Here is a 26,872-nt window from a genome sequence, read left to right as displayed (position 1 = left end):
GTTCTCCCTGATTGCTGGCTTCTATGAATTGAGCTGGCTGCCTGAGACTTCCCTCCTCTAGTGAAGTCTGGGGCTACAGCAGGCTCTTCTTCTTCTGAGAATCCTCCTGGGCTACACCAGGCTCCTTTTCTCCCAAGTAGTCTTTGCTAGAACTGAGCTCTGACTGACTCATAACGTCTGTGTTACTCCTTCCCATGATATGTCATTTTCATATATGAGGAGAGAAACAATAACATGTATGGGAAGCGCCTTCAAGGAGCTTACCAATGTCCACTTCTACTTCAAAATCAGTCAGGCAGCTGCACAAGCATGATAAAAAGATAAAGGTAGTCCCCTAGGCAAGCACCGAGTCATTACTGACCCATGGGGAGACATTGCATCACGATGTTTTCTTGGCAGGCTTTTTGTTACAGGATGGTTTGCTATTGCCTTCCCTAGTCATCTACACTTTACCCCCAGGAAACTGGGTACTCATTTTACTGACCTTGGAAGGATGGAAGGCTGAGTCAACCTGGAGCCGGCTACTTGAACCCGGCTTCCACCAGGATCGAACTCAGGTCATAAACAGAGCTTGGGCTGCAGTACTGCAGCTTACCACTCTGCACCACAGGGCTCTTGCATAATGACCCAAGTGTAAATTCACAAAAGCACAGCCTAAACAGCTGTTCCTTGAGTATACCCCTTTAAATAATAAACTGCAAAGCACAATGGAAAATCTTTCTGTATTAAAAAAGTAATTCAAAGCATACTTAGCATAGTGGTTAATTAGTTGGGCTATGGATCAGAACTCTGCTGGTTTGAATCTCAATACTTCTTTGAGCTCAGAAGGTGGCCTTGGGTAAGCCACTCCTCTCAGCCCCAGCTCCCTAGGTATATTGTGGGGATAAGAATAACCCATATTTTGTTTACTGGTCTGAATGGTGCATTAACATGTCTAGAAGAGTGGTATATAAGTGCAGTTATTGTTGTTACTTTTTAAGAAGCAAGTCCCATTGAACTCAGTAGGACAGAGGTCCTCTTTATGGATTGAATCCAATGACACCCACTAAGTGGAAAACCTCCTTTTTCTGGGAGAGCTTTTTCTGCGTTGGAAAAAGGTTATACTTTACACCTGGTAGAAAGGTTACACATGCATTGGTTAGTGACATGCTTGGTGTCATCATTACTTCCTACATGTCTTGGTTTTTCCAAACAGTAATTGCCACTGCATAATATAAAAGATTTTATTATTATTCATTTACTTAGACATTTTATACATTACCTCTCTTGAGACCTGCTTGATGTGGATTACAAGGTAAAGCAATACCATAAAATCATATAAATAACAGCATAAAGTTACCAAACCAAACAACAAAAAATCCATTGTGATGCATTCCCTTGCCCGTTGGATGTCTGGAAGTTTGATAAACTATGTGTGATGCTCTCCCCTCTGGGTTGGCAGCGCCTCTGGGTTTGGGGTTAGCCACTGCCCCTTTAACTGCTGTCCTTGCCTTCTCAAGATACTCCTGCCTCTTCCTCATCTCTCCACCCTGCTTGTGGGAGGGGGGGACTCCCCTTTTATCCCTTCACCAATCCCAGCCTCCACCTCCTAGCCCTGCCCGTAACAACCTAGCTGTTGCCTTGGCTGCCTTAGGCAGCCACACCTGTGGCTGCTCTGCTGTTGGCCCTTCCAAAAACATTCATCTGAAATGACATTCTACGTAGATTATTTATAGTGCAAATTGTTGAAGCACAGCAGCCTTGACTTCTCAGTTTCCCCAGTCAAGTTCTTCTGCTTTTTCTTATTACCCTGTGGAACTCATGGGGATAATTTTGCAAGTGTAAGCTTTTCTCTACAAGTATGATAGAAAGATTTTTTAATAATGAAAGTTTAAGCTTCCCAGAATTAAATTCTCCCACAAGCTGGATTCACCTATTTTGTTTGTGCGGGTACGCTACAAATATCACTCAAACGAGGATGGCCTCCCTACAATAGTAGAAAGAGCAGGCAGTGCACCAGGTTTATTCTAGGAGCTAAAAACATGAAAGGCACACAGCACAGCAACCTTTATTGGCATAAATAATACAGACGGAACAGAAGAGATGTTGTCCATGAAAGGCAGAAGCAGCAAAGTGTGTGAGAGTACTGTCATGAATACATTATTTGAAGATTGCAGTCCCATTGGGGTTTTTTAACATCCTTTTTAGAAATGTGGCCACTGTCTACAATTGCTACCAAATGTAGTTAGTGAAAATGACAGAGGCTCAAGAAACAATAAAAAGCTTACATAGTACAGTATACATTACAAAAAGATAAACAGTATTGGATAATATATAACGTAATATAGGGCTAACATTCTATTGACAGATTCTATAACCAGGGGAAATCATGTGATCGGAATTCAAAGGAACACTCGCAGATCTTTTCAGTGCAAAATGTCTTTGCATTGTATTTCTGACAACTTTTATTGCTGGTTGAAAATCTTGTCCATTGCATTGCTGCATAATTATCCTCTTAGAGCCCCCACTATGGCATTATGTGCCATAGATCAGAATCACATATATTATATCCATGCACTGAGAAAATTGGTTATTTTCTCTAATGTATGGAGTTTATATTGGAAAAGATGTCCATTTATACTTGATGCTTCCCCAAAAGATTGCTTGTGCAGCTATGATTCTATATTACTTTCTTGTAAATATATACCACATCAAAGTTAAACTATATTTTGGAAAGCTGCTTTGGAATGACAGAGGAAATCACCAGCAGGAAATCCTCAGTTTCATCTCATTTATCAAGGCTGTGTCTCAATAGTGATGAACACAAGGATAAATCTTTACCACAGTATCTTTAAAACTAGGTGCAGTAGGTGATCTTTGGGAGCAAGTAACATTAAAATCCACAAGAGTATTGCTACCGAGTATTATCCCACCTGTGGAGGAAGCATTACTTTCCAAGCAGACACATGGAAACCAAAAGCTTCTTGGTCTGTTCTAAAGCAATGCATTAACCTCTAAACTACAAGGGTGTATTGAGATGACTAATATCCAGTCTCTAATCAGCCCTCTTACTGAATAGAGGTCAGTTCCAGGTGTCAAATGAAACCCTTGTATCCCAGCCAAAGATCACCCAATGCTGTCTTTTAAGATTTTTATTTAAAATCAATCTAATCAATCTTGAAATAATTAAATATGAAAGAATCACAGTGATACAAAATTCACTAGCATATGTCAATGAAATTAGAAATAGAAAAACATACATGTAATCTCTTATCCTATCTATCTTAAATTTAAAAGTTTTTAAAAAATTCTAAGATACTCACCCAAGCGTTTCTAGAAAGATAAAATAGCCTCATGCATAATCTGAGAGATTATTGGGGAGGGGTAAGGTTTTAGGGTGTAGCTTCCTAATATATGTCCAGTTATGCGAACCTCACATGACTGTATGAAAACCATCAAATATATTTCTTCTGAAGGCATGATGGACACATTCCTAAGAGCAACAATAACTATATTAGTCTTTGTAAGATTTTATTCTGGGTACACAGCCATGTATTCATAATCTATCTGTTTCTCAAGGATGAGACAGCAAGAAACAAACAAACATATGGTTGCAGAAATCTATACCATTAACATCAGAGTCCCAAACAATGTCTTGAGAGACAATGTGGTATAGAATTTGGACAAGAGAGCCCTGCTTGGGCTATGACGCTCACTGGCTGAACTCAAGCTGGTAATTCTCTTTCAGGATTGTTGCAAGGAAAACAAACATGATTTTACCCCATTCATGTATACCCCGCTAAATTCCTTGGTAGAACAGTGAGATAGATGCAATGGTTAAGACAAATTTGTTTCCACATCCAGAAGGAGAAGAAGAAATACATGTCAATACACCCTTTTCTAAATTTGTCACACAAACTGCTTGCATTCTGCAGAGCAGACGAACAGTCCAGTGGCAATTTTATGCCAGCCAAAGGAGTGGTAGTGTTCACCAATTCTCCTCTCTGACTGCTGGCTCCAGTTCACCCCTCATGCTGTTTCTGAAAATCCTCTGTGGACTGCAGCAGGACCTGGGAGGCAGGAAATTTTTGTTCCAGTGACAATAGTGCATTGCATTACTGGAAAACTATCAAACCTGAAATAAAACTGAACATATATCAATTGTGTGGGCATAATGGGGCTGTGATGGACAGGACTGGTTACAGCTCCACCTCTCCTGAGAGACAGCCAATGGAAGTGAGTGGAATGCTGGGACAATGCGAGTTAGTGTCCATTGCAGGGAGAGAGGCCTTCTGGGAGCTGCTGAGGGAGAAGAGTTTGATTGTACTCAGGGAAGGTAGCACAGAGCTAGCTGATTACAAATCTGTTAATGTTGAAACATTCTCTGTTTAACTCCAATTGATTTATCAGTTTAAAATCTGTTAAGTCCTATGTTCCATCTTGTTAATAAAGTTGATTTTTTTTTTGTTTAACCCTGACTGGCTTGAAATCGTTGGCTGAGGGGGAGATGTGACACATACACAAATGCTCTGGTCACTTTGAATGGGCCTAGTTTAAATGGTGGCAAGATAGATATATGGAAAGCCACTTCTGAATTTCCTTTCCCCCAATAGTCCTGGGCTGTAGCTAGGTGAGGGGAGGTACATACAGGGAACTGGCTACCTGTCTGATGGAGCGTCTGGAAGAGGAAAGAGGGGACCCTGTGAGAATTTGGGTCAGGGCCCTCTGCCAGCTATAGTAGAGGCTAGGCAGGTGGTATGTGGACTCCCAGTGTTTACTTGTGAAGGTAGTTTTGGGATGGGTGGCAAAGTGTTTGAAAGGCACACAGAGGGTCCACTGCCATAGAGGCTTTATTCTATTTTGTATGTTTTTAATTTTGGAATTGTAAGTCACCTTGAGCCACAAGGAAATGAGGTGTATACATATTTACATAAACAGATAAATACAAGTGGAGGAACTGTAAAGACTTACAGGAGGCATGTTATTTTCCTCTTCCTCACCACATCCTCTTTTCCTTCCCTGCTCCCCATAGCCTCTCCCCCTTTTACTTCTTGTTGGAAATACAATGTCTTGTGTAAAAAGAAGGCAGAAGACATAGAATACCTGCAGGGTACAGCAAATCTGAGAGTCAGATAGATAGCAAAATAAGATCCTTCTTTCTTCCTCTCTTCAGTCCTTCTTGCTTGTCTCCAGATTGGCATTATTAGGCTACTTCCTGCTTCTTCCCAGAAGTCTCTCTTTCCCAGTTTAGTAAGGTAGTATCTATTCTGTTTCTCTGCTTCCTAGCAAAATTGTAGTTCCTAAATAAACATTCTTCATTCACTTCTTAATCAGATTCAAGATCATTCCTAAGATATACCAGAGCCTACATGGTAGCAGAGGACGGTTTGTGGATAGATCTCTGATTAAAGGAATAAGACTCACCATAGGCTCCCTGTACAAGCTGTGTGTGTGAGAGAGAACAAAGGGATAAAATGGCAGCCTATAGCATTCAGCAAGCTGCAGTAAGATAAAGCATAATATGGAAAGCATGCAGATCTATCTCATGGAAGAAGGAATTTGGGACGCAATTAAGGATCCAAGACCAGCAAATGAGGAACCTGAAAAGCAAAGAAAATGGGACAAACACAATGACAAAGCCAAAGGATCCTGTTGAAAGGTTTGGAGGACCAGGATATTTTGTGGTTGATTCATATTGATAAAGCTAAAAAATATCTGGGAAGAAGTTCAAAGATTTTATGCAGATATTTTGCTTAAGAGTAGAATATTTTTACAAAGGAAGTTGTTTTGCATTAGAATGGGAGAGGATCAGAGCTTGCATGAGCACCTGGATGATTTTCTGGCTTTAGTCCAGCAGCTTCATTTAGCTAGAAAAGATTTTCTTGATGAAGATCTGATAGTACTGTTGCTAATCAGCCTGCAACTAGCGTATGAAAGTTTCATACATCAAGTAGAAGTTAAGAAAGAGTTGACTGAGTCAAGCCATAAGCATGCTGGGAGGACTATAATAGACATAAGGAATTCCAGAACTCAGGCAGAGGTTCTGGACTGAGGGACTGTGAAAGTGCTATGGGTGCTGTAAATTTATGCAAGAAAGCTGATGCATTTTGCCATGAATGTGGGGAAAGTGGGCACTTCAAACGCAACTGCACTCTCTCCAAACAAAGGGATTCCTCCCAGAGATGAAAGCGAGGAATTTCCAACATGACAAACCAAAACCTGCAAAGAAATGCTTTATGATACCAGAAAGAGAACCTAGAAAGCAATTTTTGTATATTGAATCTGCATGTACAGCTCATATGACAAGGGATAAAGTTTTGATTGCAATCAATAAGGGAGCAGGTCTGCAATCAATAAGGGAGCAGGTAGTTATGGAATTTATACTAGAGATCTGCAAAAGGAGATAAGACAAGCAAAGGGCCCAAGAAAAATAGCCTTGATTGCTTGGAAGAGGTGGAAAACGGCTATGATGCCACAGAACTCGAAATGGACTCCACTTAAGTATATCTGGGAGAAGGAGATGAACCCGAAATTTTGGGAAGATCTTAAGGCGGAAGGTATAACTAGAGTGAAGGATATATATAATGGTCAAGGGGATTTGTTACCACTTCAGGAATTGAATTAAAAATTGGGGGAAAGATATTGGTTAAATTTAATGGGGTTACACCATTTAATTAAACAAGATAAATATAAAGAAGCTATTAAAAGGGAAGACAATAATATAGAACATGCACTATATGTGGATGAAATAAAGAAAGGGCTGGCAGGGAAAATCTACCTTGAATTGGTGAGGGATAAGGAGTTTATGTTTAGAACTCTAAAAAATAAATGGAATAAAGAAAAACAAATAACTTCTGAGGAGGTTAATAAGTTAATGGTGAATTTGAAGGCAGTTAAGCTAGAAAAGTATAGAGAACTTGAAAGAAAGATAATCATGAAGTGGTATAGAACTCCTGCCCAATTGGCATACATGCTTAAAGGGATGAAACCTAACTGCTGGCATTGCAATGCAAAAGAAGGGTGGTACTCCCACTTATGGTGGGAGTGTCCAAAGGTCATAGATTTTTGGGAAAAGATATGGGGAAAATAGCATTGGTATGTGAGGTTAACCTTAATATAGATGTAGAGATCTATTATTCATGGGTGTATTGGGAAACACTAGAACTGAGAAACAAAACCAGGATATTTTCAAAGCAATGTTACTAGCTGCACATGCAGTGATTGCATACGGTTGGAAGGAGAAGTTAAAATGGACCTTAGAAAGATGGAATGATTACCTATATGAATATATTCAATCGGATATGTTGGAATGTTTAAAAAAAGATAAGGCATGGGATGGAAAAATGGAGGAGATAATAGAGAAATGGTCTGTATATTTTCAATGGGTATATAATGGAGAAGCCAATACAGCTATATTTGGAAAATTGGAAAAAATGTGCTCGTGGCTAAAAATTTAATTTGTAGTTATAGGATGGCCACCTTGTGGGGGGGAGGGTTGCAAAAGGGGTAAAAGATGTATCATAGGAGAACTGGGACTGTATTGAAATGTAATAATATGTGATGCATTAATTAAAAAAATTTTTAAAAAAGGATAAAGTTTTGTTTGAAACACTAAAGGAGGAAAAAAGGGAGGTGTTGCATGTAGCAGATGGCAGATCTGTAGAAATAGCAGGCATAGGGTCTGGAACATTAAGATGCAAACTTCCAAACAAACAGATCCAGGAAATCTTGCTAACAAAGTGCTTCTACGTGCCAACTTTGGAAACTAGCCTGTTTTCTGTAAGCATGCTTGCAGAGAAAAACATGAAAGTATGTTTTGGGAAATAATGTCTCATTAGGGAGGACAGAGAAATAATAGCTGTAGCTAAGAAGTGGAATGGTCTGTATGCCCTGGAAACATGCCAGCAAGAAGCTGACTTCGGAAACGCAATGGAGATGTGTAGATATAAGAATTGCTCATTAATCTGGCACAGGTGCTTTGGGCACCGAGATATAAATGCAATCAGCCAACTTCAAAGCAATAATCTGACGAAAGGCATGCAATTTACAAAGTGTGTTTGGGGGGGGGGATGTATATGTTACATTAAAAGCAAAGCAGTCAGACACAGATTTAGAGGGGAAATTGCTGCGGAAAATCAGGTAAGGCAACCATTAGATTTAATACACAGTGACCTATGTGGTCCAATGAGAATAGTGACACCAAGTGGCAACAAATATATTCTCACCTTCATTGATGTATTCTCCAAATATACTGTAACATACATGATCAGGGAGAAAAATCAAATGCTGGAAAAATTTAAGGCTTATGTAGCAATGGTCAGTAACAAATTACAGAAAGGGCCATTGGCACTCTACACTGACAATGGAGGTGAATATGTAAGACATGAAATGAAATTTACATGACCAAGAAGGGGATTCAGCATCAAGTCACAGTGCCATACACCCCAGAGCAGAACGTAGTAGCAGAGAGAAAGAATCGCTCTCTCACTGAAATGAGTAGGTGCATGCTCCTCAAAGCAAGGCTACCTGAGAAATTGTGGGTAGAAGCAATTAACACTGCTACCTACCTGCAAAATAAACTGCCCACCAAAGGTGCAAGCAGTGCCCCCATTTGAACTATGGTATGGGCACAAACCCTGTGTGAATCACCTGAAGGTCTTTGGATCAAAAGCCTACAGTTATGATCCCAAAGGAAAAAAAAGTGTATGTGTCATGAGTCAGCCCCAGCCCCGACTGGCCACCTTACCTACTGCCTCAGAGTCCTCCTCAGAAGATGAGCAGGAAGGGCCAGCAGAATCTCCTCTGGAGTCGGAAGCCCCTGCAGAAGCTATGGGAGAGGAGGAGCAGTCAGAAACTACTGCTGCTGCTCCAGAGGGAATTCAGCAGGAACAGCCTGGAGCTTCTGCAGAGACTGTCAGGGACGAGGAACAGCCAGAAACCTCCACAGAGGCTGTAAGAGACAAAGACTCCCCCAAGGCAAGAGCGAAATCCGAGCCTCTGGGGCCAGCTGAAAGGAGGAAACTTAGAGATAAGGCAGCATTTCTGGAAAGGCGGAGGAGTAGCCGGCTACAAGCACAACGCCGGGCGGAGCTGTTTGAGGGAGAGGCAACAGCTGGCCCTCATTAGAACAGCAATAAAGGAAGACGCTGAGAAGACCAAGCGTGGAAGCAACTCAGCTCGCCACTCCCTGCTATCTGGATGTTCGTGTACCCTGCTCTACTGCTTGTTTGGACTTTGACCTTGGCCTGCCTATTGACTACTCTTCTGCCTGCCGCTCTCTCTCTCTCTGACTGATAGCCTGACCCTGACACCTGGCCTGACTCCTGGACCCTGGTTTGCTGTCTTGTAATACTGAACTCCTGCCTGCTGTGTTCAGCCCTGCAGTACCAGTGAGCCTCCTGCCTGCTGTGCCCAGCCCTGTGCGCGACAGTATGATGGATCTCCGAGCAGAAGAAGGAATTGTTGTGGTGTATGCGCAAAGATGTAGAGGATACCAAATCCTTAACCCAAAGCCTGAAACAATAAAAATCTGCCACATTGTGAATGTTAATGAAAGAAAGATGACATACATTGGTGAAGGTGCACCAAGAGGAAAAAATGAGGAACAGCAAAAAAAAAAAAAGAGCAGTACAACTACCCATCATGGACAGCACACATGACACAGCAGTGGAACCCACAGAGCTAGAAGGGGCTGAAGAGCCAATAATCAGGTGGTCAGAGAGAGTAAACAAAAGATACCACCGAAAAGACTTTCCTATCTGGCAAAGACAGAAGTTGTGCCACATGGGAAGACATAACAAAAATGCTGGCCAAAGAAGCAGAGAAGTAGAGAAGGGCTGCAGAGGAAGAGATTGAATCTCTCATCAAAAATCAGACATGGACCCTTGAAGAACTCCCTCCAAAGAAAACAACAACATTTGATTTATATACCGCCCTTCAGGACAACTTAATGCCCACTCAGAGCGGTTTACAAAGTATGCCATTATTATCCCCACAACAAAACACCCTGTGAAGTGGGTGGGGCTGAGAGAGCTCCAGAGAGCTGTGACTAGCCCAAGGTCACCCAGCTGTCTTCAAGTGAAGGAGTGGGGAATCAAACCTGGCTCTCCAGATTAGAGTCCCGCACTCTTAACCACTACACCAAACTGATGTATAATTGAGTGCAAGTGGATTTTCAAGACCAAACGCGATGCAGAAGGCAAAGTGCAAAGATATAAGGCAAGATTAGTTGCCAAAGGCTACACTCAGAAATACGGTGAAGACTACGATGAGACCTTCACACCAGTGGTGAAGCACACTTCAATAAGCATGCTCCTGAGTATAGCTGCAGCACAAAAGATGTACATTAAGCATTGAGGCATAAAAAGAGCTTTTCTGCATGGTGAAATAAAAGTTTACATGGAAGAGCCACCAGGATTTGAACAATCCCAGGACAGGTGTCTTGTGTGTAAACTATAAAAGAGCTTATATAGGCTCAAACAAGCTGCAAGGTGCTGGAATGAAAAACTACAGCAAATATTGACCAACAAAGGTTTTAAGCAAGACAAAGCTGAACCATGCCTTTACTCAAGATACCAAGACAATAGATGGACTTACATTCTGGTTTACGTCGATGATCTGATTTTGTATTATGAAGAGAAAGAGGACTACGATGAAATAGTCCAACATCTGAGTCAAGAGCTTGAAGTGAAAGTGTTAGGAGTTATCACCTACTACCTGGGAGTCCAAGTAGGAAAAGAAGAAATTAGGAGCTATCTTCTCAGACCAAAACAGAAAGTCCTAGAGTTTCTGGAATATATGCAAATGAAAAATTGTAAGCCAGCGGATACTCCTACAGGAGTGAATTACCTAAAGCAACAAAGAAATGATGAACTCCTGCCGGACAATAAACAATGCAGGGAAGCAATTGGAAAATTTCTGTAAATAAGTACCCTGACACGTTCAGATATAGCAGCAACAGTTGGCATGTTGTGCAGGAAGGTTGAGTCACCAAGCAAAAGATATTGGAATGCAGTCAAGACACTGCCCAATACCTGAATGAGACTATGGATCTGAAACTGAAGTTGCCAACAAGTGATAATCCCATGTTGGTGTGATATGTGGATGCAGATTGGGCAGGAGATACCAAGGACAGAAAGTCTACCAGTGGACATTTGTTCTTTTACGGCAACAGAGCAGGGAGTTGGAGCAGCAGAAAACAAGAAACTCTGGCTCTGCCTTTGACTGAAGCTAAATATGTATCAGCAACAGTGACATGCAGTAACAGAAGTGGATGCTGCAATTGATGAATGACTTTGGGACAGAAGAACCCAAACTAATAAAACTTTTCGAGGACAATCAAGAGTGCATAACACTTACACAAACCGAAAAAAATGAACTCTAGAACCAAACATATTGATATGAAACAACATTTAGTGAGAAATATGCAAGAGGATGGGCTTACTGAGTTGGAGTATTACTGCACAGAAGAGATGATCGCCGATATACTCTCTAAGCCACTCCCTAAAGACAAGGTTGAAAGTCTGCACAAGAAGTTAAACCTTGTGGACTCTGTACACTAGACCATGAGATGGAGTTTTGGAAATACGTCTTGAGTACAGAGAAGGCAGAAGACACAGAATACCTGCAGGGGGCAGCAAATATGAGTCAGATTTGTAAGATCCTTCTTACTGCCTCTCTTCTGACCTTGCATGTCTCCAGATTGGTATTCTTAGGCTACTTCCTGCTTCTTCCCGGAAGTCTGTTTCTCCCAGTTTAGTAAGATAGTATCTATTCTGTTTCTCTGTTTTCTATCAAAGTTGTAGTTCCTGAATGAACTCTCTTCATTCACTCCTTAATCATACTCAAGATCGTTCCTAAGCTATACCAGAGCCTACACTTCTGTTCTTCCCACCCACCTTTGTCTGCCCTGTCATCTTCACTTTTTCCTCTTTCCCCCTAGACAGCCTCTCCCTTATGGCCCAGCTGCATGATAATGAACCTTCAAAGTCTTGTGGGAGGTACTTTACTTTTCCTTATATCCCTGGCAGGAAAGGTGGGGGACCCAGCACTCACTTTTTGAGATCCCTTATGCTCATATTTTGCACACGTGTGCTCCCGGTGTGGTGTAGTGGTTAAGAGCGCAGTTCTCTAATCTGGAAAACGGGGTTTGATTCCCCACTCCTCTACTTGATGCCAGCTGGGTGATCTTGGGCTAGTCACAGCTCTCTGGAGCTCTCTCAGCCCCACCACCTCACAGGGAGCTTGTTGTGGGGATAATGATGACATACTTTGTAAACTGCTCTGAGTTGTCCTGAAGGGCGGTATATAAATCTAACATTATATTATTATTATGGAAGTGATATTATTGCTCCCATGGGAAGCATGCATGCTGCGCTCTGGCCCTGTTTTTTTGCCCACAGGCCCATTCCCTGGGGCCTTTTCTCCCCACCAGCCAAGTGAGTGGGGGGAGCAGAGGCTGGGAGCAGGGGACCCCTTGTCTCCACCGGAGGACGAACAGCCCTTACATCTTTCTTTCTTTCAAACCCACTAAACAACTTATCTTTTATCTGCCTTGCATCTTCATCTGTGTTTACTTATTTACTTCATTTATATACTGCCTTTCTCCATAATGTGGACCCAAAGCAGCTGTCATCATTCTCCTTGCCTCAATAGTATCCTGCCAACAACTCTGTGAGGTAGGTTAGGCTGAGCATGCTTGACTGGACCAAAGTCACCAGTGATTCGAACCTGGGTCTCCCAGATCCTGCTCTGAAACTCTAATAACTATACTGGCTTTAGTGGGGAGGGGCTGCTGTTGAACAGTAGCAAGCAGCCAGGTCTGGGTTAGTTATGAATGTAATATCAAGTCACATGCTGGTAGCTTCTGTGCCTGGCCCTGATAAGTCCTCCCTCAAAGGCCAAAACAGCCCTGGAAAGGGCCCTGCTCCCTGCCCCTGCCTTATACTGACATAAACTAAGCCCTGGTATATTGGCTTAACTGCTATGGTTCCCTAGCAACAGCCCCTGAGGATATCTGTTTAAAGTTACATATGCTCCTTTTATAATTTTGGGGTTGTTTTAACCCCATGCATTTTTTGTAGATTTCAGATACATGATTCTCCCCTTATTTCCTCATTACCGCAATGTGAGATAGGTTAGGCTGAGAGAAAGTGACTGCTCCACTGAATTTTGTGGTTGACAGGGGATGACTCTGATGGTTCTTTCCTTCAAACTGGATGGAGTTTGTATTACCATACTCTTCTTGTAGGGGTTCTGTGACAACAAAATATGTGCATCAGAACTCTAATGGTTAGGTTGCCAACTTTCTTGCCCTTGGGAGGTATCTTATATCTTTAAGTGTTGTGGGACAAGTCAGAATGCAATAGATACTGCATTTCCTGGTGCAGTGGTAGAAAAAGCTGCACCAGTTATATTTCTGGTAGTCATGGTTTAAATACACAAGAAATGTGTCAGGAAAAGAAAGATGGCAACTGCCCACAGGTAATTTCTGTCTTATGGCATCTTCCAGGGATGCAGTTCCCATTTGATTTATTCCAGCAAAGAAAGAAGCAAAAGAAACATAAAGTAACTACCAGTGTGCTCATATATCACTTCTTAGTAAACTCCAAAGAGCAATGCTGTATCATTCATCCAGATTCACAAATTCCATTCTAACCCAGGGTCTTTAGTTCAGGCTGGCTACAAAATGGTCATAGTCATATATAGTCATGTATGGTTGTGGCTGGCAATTGGTTGCTGTAACTGCCAACCAAGCCACGGGTATCAGTCTTGGGCTGAACATGAAGAAATATGAGTGTGCTAGAGGAAAGTCAAGATATTTTGTGAAGAAAAGGTTTTTCTTGCTAATCCACTGAAACTAAGAATAACAGTAAACATATTAATAAAAGATTGCATCTGGATTTCAAGAGTCAAGGTAGCCCTTAGTGAGGCAGTCACATTCTAAAATGCCAAGGAAAAACAGAGATACTGCAAGTAGTCCACCATATGACATACTGAATTCATTCTCTAACACTGAGATAATATCTGTCTCCAGTTATCACCAAGAAGCATTCCGCTCTCCCATCCTGGACATGGGAGAGCGGAATGCTGTCTGCTACGTCATAAGCATCTAATACACTTGATCTAAACATCTGATAAAAGTGTTAATCTCTTCATTAATATTTGTATTTTTCTTCATGAATATAGCATTCGGCAATAAAAGAGAATTGCTATCTTTAGTTTGCAGAGGGGAAGGTGATAAAAGGCAAAATAGAGAGGTTCAATATTTTCACTTCCTGCCAGACATGAATGTGCTAACAATTCCTGGAAATCAGGACAGGTTTGCAAATCCCTCTGTGCACAAGAGATTGTTTGTAACAGAGCATCTCAAATTAGTTTTGAGTCATGTCTGTACAGAATTTTCTCTTGGAAACATGCCACTTCTTTGTCTCTGAAGGATGTAGCTATTTAATTTAAGGAGAGCAATTTATTTTATTCTTTTTGAATTCCAACCAAGCCCTCATCTGTATAGACTTTCCAATTACAGATCATTCTATATACAGTCCGTATCTCCCCAGTTATTGATTTTATTTATTTTATTTATTTATTTATTCAATTTATATACCGCCCATCCCAGGGGCTCTGGGCGGTGAACAGTTAAAATTGATAAAAACAAAAACTAAAATCAATATACAAATAATAAAACAAATTAACAAGGTGCAGTGGTGGGGAGAAGCTTCCCCACCCCAAAGGTGGGAGGCTGACATGGCACCGCCCCCTTCAATCACCAAACGCCTGGCGGAACAGCTCTGTCTTACAGGCCTGTCTTACAACCCTAATATGTCCCGCTGGGCCCGGGTTTCCATTGACAGAGCGTTCCACCAGGCTGGGGCCAGGACTGAAAAAGCCCTGGCCCTGGTTGAAGCGAGGCGGGCTTCCTTAGGGCCGGGGACCACAAGTAAATATTTATTCGCTGATCGGAGCGATCTCCGGGGAACGTACAGGGAGAGGCGGTCCCGAAGATATGCCGGTCCCAACCCACTCAGGGCTTTAAAGGTAAGAACCAACACTTTGAACCTGATTCGGAATTCAACTGGAAGCCAGTGCAGCTGGCGCAGGACAGGTATGATGTGTGACTGGTAAGGTATACCAGTCAGGACCCGTGCCGCCGCATTCTGGACCAGTTGTAGTTTCCGGATCAGGCCCAGGGGTAGCCCAGCGTAGAGTGAGTTACAGTAATCTACAGTAATCAACATTCCCTTGTTATACATAATAAAGCAAATATGATCCCATTATGCCAATAAAACTTCCTTGTCCTAACCACATACACAGGCTCTCTTTTTTTGTCTTTGCCTCTTCCCTTCCATCCAGTCTCAAATCTGCTCCCATTCTGCTTGTCCTACTATATATGTCATAGTTGACACTTCACATGTTAAAACTGACTGCTTTGTTTTTTTGTTTTTCAGCTCAGGTGAATGACTTGCTGACATAAGCAGTGAAATGTATGAACCTGAATTTGATGAAATAGGAAGTTCCCCAAGATATGATTAATCTTATCAGCTCTTTTAATTTTTTCCTCATCTTCTTTCACATAGTCTTTTTTTTGTGTCTGTGCTGTCTCCTGGTAGTTTAGCTTTACTATTTCCTATTCAGTTTTTTTTTAAATAATCAAACACTATCCACTCCATTTATTAATGGTGTTTTTGTACATTATCAAAAGTGTCAAAAAGGGGATGTAAATCACACTTTCTCTTTTTACACTTCCAGGATAATGTTTCAAAGGGGGAGGAGGAGTTGTGCATCCCCCTGTGGAGATGAGCTTTCCTTCATCAAAAGAACCCACATCTCTTCAGGAATTTTTATTCTTGTACCTTTTGAAGAACATTTTAAAATTGTAACATTGGTTCCACCTTAGCTGAGGGATATTTCTAAGGATTGTCTATATAGCACGAAGTAATTTGAAATCCCTGTGGGATGCTCTATAATTGCTATTGCACCATATACAGATCCATCACAATTTCCCACTCTCTCTTACACACAGGTTAGAAATTGGAAGTCAAGCATCTATATGCTTGATACCTTCCGATCTCAAAGTGCAACACTAGAATCATTTTTCTTCCTTATGGTTTCTTGAACTGCAGACATGTATCATTCCCTAGAGCTTCCATATATTTAGTTCAGTGCCACTGAACTGTTAACATAGGCCAGGGAAAATGAACATGGTAATATTTGCTCACGGAGTCTAAGGATAAATTACTATTAGTTCATACTTTAGAGATAGCATATGTATATGGTAAAATAAACTAGCGTCCTCAGAAAGTATTTGAAAACAGCAGCTCTGGGATTTCAGGGTATTTGCAGTATCTGCTTGCTCTTTTTTAAAAAAAAAGTGTTGATCAAAATTTTCTTCATTTGCTGAAACGACGCCTTGCTTTATAAAGACTGTGGCTGTGATATATAAAAGGAATTAAGTAACAAATAAGCTTTTGTTTGCCAGGAGAATATATTGATCCTATTGGTCACTGTCAGTTCTGTGATGCTTCTTGTTCTAAGTGCGCAGGACCAACTTTGAAGGACTGCATCAGCTGTCTGTCCACAAGGTAAGTGATTATTAACTAGCTATCAGTCTCTAGCTCTCCTAAAGGCTGCAACTTCTTCCACATGTATTACAGCACTTTTCATGCTACATTGTGAGAATAATTGCATGTTGAACATGAGACCAGTGTTTATTATTTACCAAAATCCTCTCAGTCTAGATTCTAGAATCTCATAAAATGTACAATTGGACCTATAAGTATTGAGTATTTGGAAGATTATAAATTTTGTATATAGCTATATAATAAGAGATTAGTTTTTCCCTATCTCTTTTTTTTTAGTTTTTCCCCATCTAAAATTTTTCTACACAGGCCATTCATACAGAAAATTACTCTACCTCTGTACTTCATTTATTGTCAAAGCAATATAAAAGCTATCCCTTCTCTCTGTCTCATGTTCTATGGCTTTATTACCCTTTCTCCTCAGCCCTCTAGAGATTGTTTCCTAATACACATTCAGTGGCTTTAGAGTTGTAAAAATATCCAACAAGCAATAATGAGGAGCAAGGAAAAAAACCCAAAATATAACAACTTCTCACTACAGGAACAAGACGCGAGGACAAAAAAACAAAGACCTCTGGATGCTATTTTTAATTTAGTGGAAACAGACCTTTGTGAAGCCTCAGAGACTCCTGGGCCCCCTCGTTCTTTATAGTCTATAAATGGCTTGGATTTAAGCAAGTAATAAATGACACATAGATAATGCAACCTGACATTCAACAAAGCAGAGATTCTTGTGGGTTTTTTGTCACTGAAAATCCTGTGTAAAAACGTATTTACAAGAAATCCATACAAAGCAATATTTTATGTTGTGTTAAATCTGATCTCATGATATTCACTTATTAAAATAATTATGAATGTTATCTGATTTTAAGGCAACACAGAAATTACCTCCCTTTCTCCCTTTAATTTTAATTATTTTTTCAATCTAAATCTTCTCAGTATAAAGAAGAAAAATGATTTATACACACGCATACATGTATATACACATACATATACTAGATATGCTAGAAAAGAAATACTTTTATCATTTTTTCATTTTATGACAGACAGACAGACAGACAGACAGACAGACAGACAGACAGACAGACAGACAGACAGACAGACAGACAGACAGACAGACAGACAGATAGATAGATAGATAGATAGATAGATAGATAGATAGATAGATAGATACCTCTGATGTTCACTGCTAGAATATGTTCTCAAAACCATTCTAACATTTGCAATCCAAAGAAGAATTACTCTAGTCTAAGCCCGTCTGGAGTAACTTTTCTTAGAATTGCAAGGTAAATTTTATTGACAAAATCCTTCTGAAGCCTCAGACATTCTTTATAATTTGGCAGTTACTCATATGCTAAATGCTCACAATCTTTTATTTACATTTATTTATGAAAAACATATCTCACGTTTTGTCATAAAAGGGACTCGATGAAGCTCACTATAAACTGGTTTTGACAAACCTAGGCACTACCCAACTATTGCATTTAAAACTATAGACAATAAAACAGCAGTAACAACATGCGGTAAAAAGAAGAGGGAAAACCCTTTCCTCAAATGACCTTCTTAATAAAGCAGCCTTGCAGAGCTTCCTAAAAATTACCAGAAGAAAAGAACTTCACTTCTTCAGGAAGGGCATTCTAAAAGCATAGAGTGACTGACCAAAGGTCCTGCGATCAAGCAGAGGCAGATCTATTTGACTTTGGTGAGGCCAACTGGAGAAAATGAAGATAACAAGCATATAGGGTTACCAGCTCTTTGCTGACAACTGCCACAAGGCGGGGAGGAAATTACTGACAAAAATGACATCACAGAACAGTGAGACTGAGTATCTGGAAATGATGTCACTGTGTTGTGTGATGTTCTACAAATTTTGGTAATTGCTATAGTAAAAACTACAGTGTTCCAAGCATGTTTCTAAGAATAACCATCACCTCCCACACCCATTTTGTTTGCCAGCATGTTGCCATGTTCACAGGTAGACGCTGCATTTTTTTTCTACATGAACACAAGTCAGTGAGATTATGTACAGACTATATCAACAACATAAAGGACAAACTAGACCTTAGTCTATGATATCTATGGGGCCACTTCCGTCAGCTTCACTCATCTGAGCAGGCCCTTCTACAGGTGCCACTCTGCACATAGGTAAATTCAACCGCTGCCCATCCATATACATTCTCTGTGGTGGCCCTCACCTTATGGAATCGTTTGCCTGATATGCTGAAGAGGGCCCACTCTCCTGGATTTCTGCAAAGTAAGCAAAACTGAATTACTGAAGGAGGCTTTTCACTCATATAGGAAGGCTGTACGGTAGGGAAGTGGTCTCAAAGAGATGCATCAATAAATATAGATTTCGCTACTATGTACTGTCTGTTGCTGTAAGTATGATCCCACTGGGTAGCTTCTATGTTGTTGTGTTAGAACTTTTTATGCTCTGTTTCAGCATTTCTTCAACTCTGTGTATTGGATTTCTGTTGATTTTAAATCTTTGCAGATTTGCATTCATATACCCTATTACATTGTTTATGGGAATGCCTTTGAAATTGACTGTACTGACACTGTGTAATCTTCCTTGAGTCTCAATGAGAAAGGCATACTATTAAATAAAATAAACAAACAAACAAATAGGGGTACATTACCTGAATAATGTCAGTTTGGAATCCAATAATTTGATCTATGCTGAGATGGGTTTCAGCAGGGACCTAAGCAGCAGAGAATCTGTGAGGCAACAGAGGGCAAAACATGGTCTTGCTGAGTACAAACAGAAAGTGAACGTATTCTGTTCCATTTTATTCCTCCTTTTCTGCACACTACTCCAGATAATGTGAATGGGGTTTTCCCTCCCGATGTTATCTTCACAATAACCCTTTGAGTTAGCTTTTAGAGAATGAGGGCCAAGCTACAAGTGACGAATGACACAAGTTGGACACTTGTCAGCTTCCCTCAAGTTTTGATGGGAAATGTAGGCATCCTGGTCTTGCAGCTTGGCTCTCTGACTGCTGTCCAATGGACTTTTCAACTGTCACTTGTCCAACATTCCACCAAGCTGCCTACATTTCCCATCAAAACTTGAGGGACGCTGACAAGTGTCCAACCTGTGTCATTCATCACTTGTAGTTTGGCTTTGAGAGAGTGATTGCATCCAAATCTGTCTTGTCCTAGGCTAATATTATACCACACCAACTGCTACAGAAAAGAGCTCAGAAGAAATTAGGAAAAGGCCAACTGTTCCTCCATAGGCCTGGCAGGAAGGAAGGATTACCAGGTCTGAGTTGTGGAATTCTTGGAGACTTGGGGATAAAGCCTGGGGAGGGCAGGGTTTGATTGAGGGGAGGGACCTCAGTAAGGTATAATGCCATAGAGTCCACCCTCCAAAGCAGCCATTTTCTCCAAGGGAACTTACCTCTATCCACAGGAAACCAGTTGTAATTCTGGGTAGTCTCCAGGCCTCATCTAGAGGTTGACAACCTTACACAGGGATCCATGATACTAAAAGAGCACTATGATTGACTTTCTTCCTTTGTGCTCTTCACTGTTCCTTAAACTTGACACTCTGCCTTCTTTTTCTTCATGCCACTTTAGTGCTTCCAAGTGAGGTGAGTGTCTGGTACAGCATTCCCCACTTTGCCTTTTGGTAATACATTTAGGTATAGGACTAGTACTGCTAGCATTGCCAACCTCCAGGTGGTGCCTGGATCTCTCCTGGAATCATACCTGATCTCCAGGATATAAAGGTCATTTTCCCTGGAAGAAATGGTATCTTAGTGGCTCCTGTGGCATTGCATTCCTACTGAGCTCCCTCCTTTCCCCAACCTCCCCTTTCCAAGGTACCCCCCCTCCCCAATTCCAGGAATGTGTTAAGCGAGAGTTGGCAACCCTCGATACTGCATGTATGTGCATATCACACATTGATCAAAATGCATCAGCTCATCTTTGCATAAATATATTGATAGTACATCAATCAATATATATTAATATCGTAATGCATTTCCTTCCTTATCCATATAAGTGTTGAGTGAAATGTAAAGAAACTAAAATGGGTTCGAGTCCTAGGATGACACAGTCACTTGCCTCCTCTTGACAATTCATAAAGATTTTTGCAAAAGCCCATTTATTATTCAGCTGCTAAAAAATAAAAGCCATCACAAAATGTATCTAGTGTTGATTTATTTTTTTAAAAAGTTAAAACTAGGATTTCCTGAGGTGACACTACATACCAAACTGAGCAAGAAATGCAATCAAATTTTACAGCAAAAACAAGATTTTTTTTTTTGCAAGTAGGTACATAAAAAATTGTTTCTTCGCTTATTTTTAATAGACCTTTGGATCACTTCTGTGGGCGAGGCAGATAGGCATAAAATCAATGGTGGTAGTCTGTGAAAAACCTGGTTATATCTGGCAATATAAAACAAGTTCAAGTTCAAGGCTTATCTGTCCTTACTCGGTATCATTCCAATGTCATAAATAAGTTCCACGTGGAAAGGAGAACAAAGTGCAAGAAATATAAGTCATAAATAAAACCGAGTATGGAAATGGTTTTCAGAGGTTCTTTGAGCCTGTTTTTAAACAAGAAGATACTGTTCTATTACTTGATACTAGTGTTCTATTCCCCTCTCTTATTTTGTAATAGAATTTTGGATGATGGACGCTGTGTTCTTCAATGCCCTAAAGGAAAATTTGAATATAAAAATCAGTGTCATTTGTGCCATCTTACCTGTAAGGAATGCAATGGAAGTGAACCTAACAAGTGTACAGCTTGTGGAACAGGTAAGGGCATGCTTTTTTAAACCATCTTTACTTTTATCTCGTAACTGATAATGGACAGAGGAGTCGATTATATGATTTTCTTGCAAAAGATAGTTGTTAGTTTTATTTCATATTGCTTTCACTTTGTATGGCTGGTGTTTTGTTAGTGCACTGGGGCGGCCGGCTTGCCCATACCATCTAAATTGCATCAAAAACTCCAGTACAATATTACATTCCAGAGGCCCATACTGGATAGCTACAAAGATATCCATTAATTAGCCAACGGCTTCAAAGAACAATAAGTTTTCTCTCTCCCCATCATCCTAGCCAATGGTTGGATAGACAAAGCAAGTCTCGTTAAATATTTCTCATTTAAATATAAGGTGACATAGTGCATATATGTAAATAACAATGAAGCAAGACTTATCATACAAGCTAATGGAAAGGTAATAAATATACAATAAATATACAAACATCAGACCTTTCCATAAATATACAAAAGCCATTCTGTGCAATTCTATCATACAAATATTGTTATTATGTCTTTTCTTCACAGGTATTTTTTCTTTTTTCTTTCATTTGTGCAGTATGAATGAAAACCTTCAGAATCCTTTTATATGTTCAAAAGAAGCATTTCTACTGGGTCTCCAATGAAGAGAAACTCAATCTAATATGAACATGTTCTCTTAAAGAGGACCTTTTCTTCAGGGGGGTACAACTGCTAATTACCAGGTCAAAAAATAATCTCCATCACAAACCATCCAACTTCTACAAGCTTCAAATGGAGAGCCTTCAAACAGAGTGGCAAAAGTGGCACATCCTACAAAATGAATCAATATATATACGTGATGGAGATTATTTTTGGACCTGTGCCTCTATGCTCTTGAGAAAGTTCATGATAAAACACGTGGTTTAAATTGCCAGTCCACTGTTGTGCAGGGACCTGGGGATTAGCAGTTGTGCCCCCCAAGGAAAAGGTCCTCTTTAAGAGAAAATATTCGTATTAAATTGAGTTTCTGTTCATCAGAGACCCTGTAGAAATGCTTCTTTTGAACCTATAAAAGGACTGCTTCTTTTGTACCTATAAAAAGACTCTGAAGGTTTTCATTCATACAGCATAAGTGAAAGAAAAAAGAAAAAATACCTGTGAAGAAAAGACATAATAACAACATTTGTATGACAGGAGACTGCACAGAATGGATTTTGTATATTTATGGAAAGGTCTGATGTTTGTATATTTATTGTATATTTATTGCCTTTCTATTATCTTGTATGATAAGTCTTGCTTCATTGATATTTATATACATGCACTATTTCAGCTTATATTTAAATGAGAAATATTTAACGAGACTTGCTTTGCAACTATTAGGAGTGAGACATTGAATTTTTTCTTAGCCCAGGTTGGGGTTGTTCCACTTTGTCTTTTGGCTTAGATTCCTTGGACTGCCTCTTTTGTTGGTTTAGGTAATGATTGGGCAGAAGCTGTTACCATTGGTCAGGAGGTGTGTGGGGGGAGGGGGTATAATATTACTGTCCTCCCCCGCGAAGGCTAGCCAGAGTGGGGCTGAGTTTCTCAGACCACCTTGCATACAACAGTAGCAGCTGGTCACATTTGCAGCTGGCAAGGTGGCTTATCTCCTGGATTGACCTGGGAAGCTCCAAATGGTTACATTAAGTTGGAAATTTTAAGTTAAAAGATTTATGAAACAAATGATAGAACATTGCATTGTTTTATGGCACTACATTTTTCCTCTCATGCCATTATTTTGAAAGTGTGTTATTCACAGCACAATTTTGTCTTTTTAAAAGACCATCATCCAGATTTAGGCATGTAGTAGTAGATTTAATTCTATATATTTACTAATAAATATTATCATCACTTCTGACAAAATGAACTGGCTGGTTTGAATGAACTGGCTAGATTGGCAGAAGTTTTAAACAAGCTGAAATAGGCAGACACTGTACAGAAATCAGACCGTAATGGCTTTTATGCAGGAGTGTGTCCCAGCATCAGAATGCTTCATAGAGTGAGTATGTTGTGTATCGCCGCAGGAACACTTTCAAGGAACTTTTCAAGATCCACTTTGGTGTAGTGGTGAAGAGCGGCAGGACTCTAATCTGGAGAGCTGGGTTTGATTCCTCACTCCTCCACTTGAAGCCAGCTGGGTGACTTCCTTGGGTCAGCTCTCTCAGCCCCACCCACCTCACAGGGTGCCTGTTGTTGTGGGGATAATAATGACATACTTTGTAAACCGCTCTGAGTCATCCTGAAGGGCGGTATATAAACCAAATGTTGTTGTTACTTCCTTTTTCTATTCATGTTTTAAAATGTATGTAACAATTGTCACAGAACCCCAACCAAATGGCATGATAATTAACCAAAGTCTAAAAAATGTATGCAGGGAAGGAATTTCACAGATGAGATGCCACCTCAAAGAAAGTGTTAGGTAGTCGTCCACCTATCTCCAGAGGTATACAGTACCTGCACGCCGTGCTTGTAAGAATTTTCAGCTTGTAAGAAACTTCGGCTGGGCACCGTTGCATACCAGGGTTTACCTTCTGCGGCTTGGAAATTCCTGGAGGTGGTACTTGGAAGAGAGAGGAGTTTGGAGAGGGCTGGGAGTTCAGGAGAAGCGTAATGTCACAGAGTCTACTCTCCAAAGCTACCATTTTCTTTAGGGGAACTGATCTCTGAAGTCTAGAGATCAATCTCATTTCCAGGAAAATTCTCAAATTATTTACTCCACCCACATTAATGTTTTGCTCAGACTGCCCCCATTATTATCCTCTAAAGCCCAAGAAGATCCTGCATGATCAGACGAATGGGTCAGCTTGTCACACAGAGGCTGATGCCCCAGAGGGCGCCCAGCAGGGGCATAGAAGCCAGAGCCCCCCCCCTTGTAGTTAGCAGCAGCAACTGGCATTCAGAGGTATATTTCCTTTAAAAAAAGAGGTGCCGTGTAGCCATCAATAGTAATTAATGGACTTATCCTTTGTAACTGTGTCTAATCCCCTTTCAAAGCCACCAAAATCAGTGGCTGTCATTTTCCCTGGCAGCAATTTCCACATATTAATTAGGCATTGTATAAAGAAGTTATTTTTAAAAACCTGTCCTCAACCTATTGTTCATTAGTTTCATTAGACAGTTCTATGATTTCCTCCAAATTGTGCAGCCTTTCAAATTATTTATTTACTTACTTATTATTCATGCCCTGCATTTTTCCCTAATGGGGTGGGCAAGGGGAGGCTAGAAGCACCGATTCTTGGTGGGAAAGAAATCATCATGAGGAGGCAGATGTGGGCATGAGGAGACTAAAAGACAGGATTCCGGGGGTGGGGGTGGGGATAGACATCTGCATGTGGGAAGGAGGCTGAAAGTGAGGATTTTGTGGGGGACAAAAATTTGGAGGAGGCAGATGTGGACAGCTAGGCACCAGCAGATCTCCATTGCATGTCAGCATTGCATTCCATAATGAGGAAACTCCACCAATGGGGACAGGGCCTCTGCGAGGAGGTTCGGAGGCTGCAGACCAAGTGCAGTGGGTGGAGGGGACAGGGAGTGGAAGAGGAGGGAGGGGATGGGGAGTGGCAGCTCCCAGCTCCTTACCCGCCCAAGAGCTCAACCCTGCAGGACGCCTACTGGTCCTCGGTCATGACCTGGGAGGTCGGCTGCGCTGGGGCAACGGGCTCCTGGGGGGGGGTGGCCTGCCACATTCTCCCTGGTGCCTTGGAGGCAGTCACCCACATGCATCCACATTGGGGACATGGATTCTGGGGGTGGCCATCCCTGTAATCAATCCAAACTGATTTTGACCAGTTTCTCCAGACATGCTGTTTGAACGAGATGCTGTTTGAACAGGATAAGAAAATACCAGGGCTGCTAACCAGAGTTTGAAAAGGAAGCCAAAATGTTAAAAGCCTCCCCATTTATTTTGCGTTTGAAGGTGAGAGATCCTTCCAATTAAATGATTTGTCAGTGTCAGTAGGCTTATCAAATCCTCACTCCTCAGCATTTCACAAGGCATACAGCTCAAGCTGGTATAAAATAGTACTGATACTGGGATCCTGGTATTTAACTTTAATAATTCCTCCAGCATTTTTGTTCTGTTTTGTTATGTCTTCCTTTTTACAGATAAAAGCGGCAACAAGCGATTCCTATACTTGGGGGAGTGTCGAGTGAGCTGCCCTCTTGGCTACTATTATTCAGAGGACAGTGTCTGTGAGCCCTGCTATAAGCATTGTGAAGTGTGCCTTGATCAAACTGAGTGCAAGAGATGCTTCAAAGGATATTACCTAGTTAATAATAGCTGCCAGAAGCACACATGTAGAACAGGTAAAATTTTATACAGCAGAACATTCATACAGTTGTGGCAAAATATAGCATGTGTTATCCTTCACTCAAGTGAATCAGATTTAAATAGTCTAAGAGCAGCCCCCTCTCCCTTTCATTATTACAAGTACCATGCAACCAGTACCTCACACTTCCAATGCAGGACCGTCTTCACTGTCGATAGTGGCTTAAGATACTTTCCTTTTTTAAATGTAGCCATATCTGTAATAGAATTCAGGGGGTATGTTATTCCCCAATCACAAGCAGTATCCTGGCTGTTAAAACTTCTCCATTCAAAAGGGCTGTCCCATTGTTGAGAGACCACTGGTGGAAGACTGGAGCTGCATTGCTGGAGGAGGGTAGAGAATCCTTACCATGTTGACTTTGCCTGGGCCTGAACTTGCAGAGGCAAATCTCACACTGGTCTTGGAAAATATAATTGTATAATTGCATACAGGTGGACTCTGAAAAGTTGCCCCTGAAGAAGCCTGGCTATACTAATAATCAGATTAAGCACTTCCTTAGTGCATCACAATGTTAAAAACTAACATTTCTGAAGGAAAAGAAATAGACACAGAGATAACAGAGATAAACAAATGGAAGTTTAATAAAACAGTGTGGGGGAAGCCTTGCTATTGAGTGGTGTTGTATTCCACAACTTCAGAGTGTCATCAGACTAATCCAAACAAAATTGGGAAGAGGATTGGCATCCCGACCCAACCGAGCTGCACCCCAGATTTTTTTAAAAAAAAAAACATACAAACACAGAAAAGAAAACTGAACACTGTAGGATGGATCCAGAGATTTTGTCCCACTAACAGCAAATCTTTTCTCTGCTAGGAAAAGTAGGAATAAGTCAAGTGTGAGGTAAAGACCATAGTGACCTTTCCTCCAATACAAGAAGCCTTCCTCAGTGTGCTCCTCTGGTAGACAACTCCTTCACCAGAGAACAGCTCCACTGTTAAAACAGTTGAACCTTTGGATCCAACTCTTATGTTATCCAACCCTTTAAATAAATATGGGATGTGTCTGAGTTCCAATGAGAGCCTCCACAAACTTAAATTCAGGTCTACCCTATAAAGGCCAATTGCAAAATGCATTGAACATTTCAACTGACCTTCATGGTGTCCATAGTAAAATTTTGGTTTTGAGCATAATTTCAGGTTCTGCCTGTCTTTTTTCAAGATAGCCATGAAATCATTTTACATAACTAATAGTTCTGCTTTATATTGTGTACAGA

The 26,872-nt window shown here is 40.8% G+C and overlaps 1 protein-coding gene across 1 annotated transcript in view; it reads left to right on the top strand.

Moving 5' to 3' along the window:
- Positions 1–26,872, top strand: part of PCSK5 (proprotein convertase subtilisin/kexin type 5) — a 387,486-nt gene that overhangs the window by 293,971 nt on the left and 66,643 nt on the right. Inside the window, exons 21-23 of the mRNA XM_054986670.1 lie at positions 16,457–16,559; positions 21,187–21,323; positions 25,435–25,635. Of these exons, the coding sequence (XP_054842645.1) occupies positions 16,457–16,559; positions 21,187–21,323; positions 25,435–25,635 (441 nt within the window). The remainder of the gene's footprint in view (positions 1–16,456; positions 16,560–21,186; positions 21,324–25,434; positions 25,636–26,872) is intronic.

This window comes from Eublepharis macularius, chromosome 8 (genome assembly GCF_028583425.1).
Source record: "Eublepharis macularius isolate TG4126 chromosome 8, MPM_Emac_v1.0, whole genome shotgun sequence".
In the NCBI taxonomy this organism is placed as follows: domain Eukaryota; kingdom Metazoa; phylum Chordata; class Lepidosauria; order Squamata; family Eublepharidae; genus Eublepharis; species Eublepharis macularius.
Note: the sequence above shows the minus strand (reverse complement) of the source record. Positions and strands in the feature narration are given on the sequence as shown.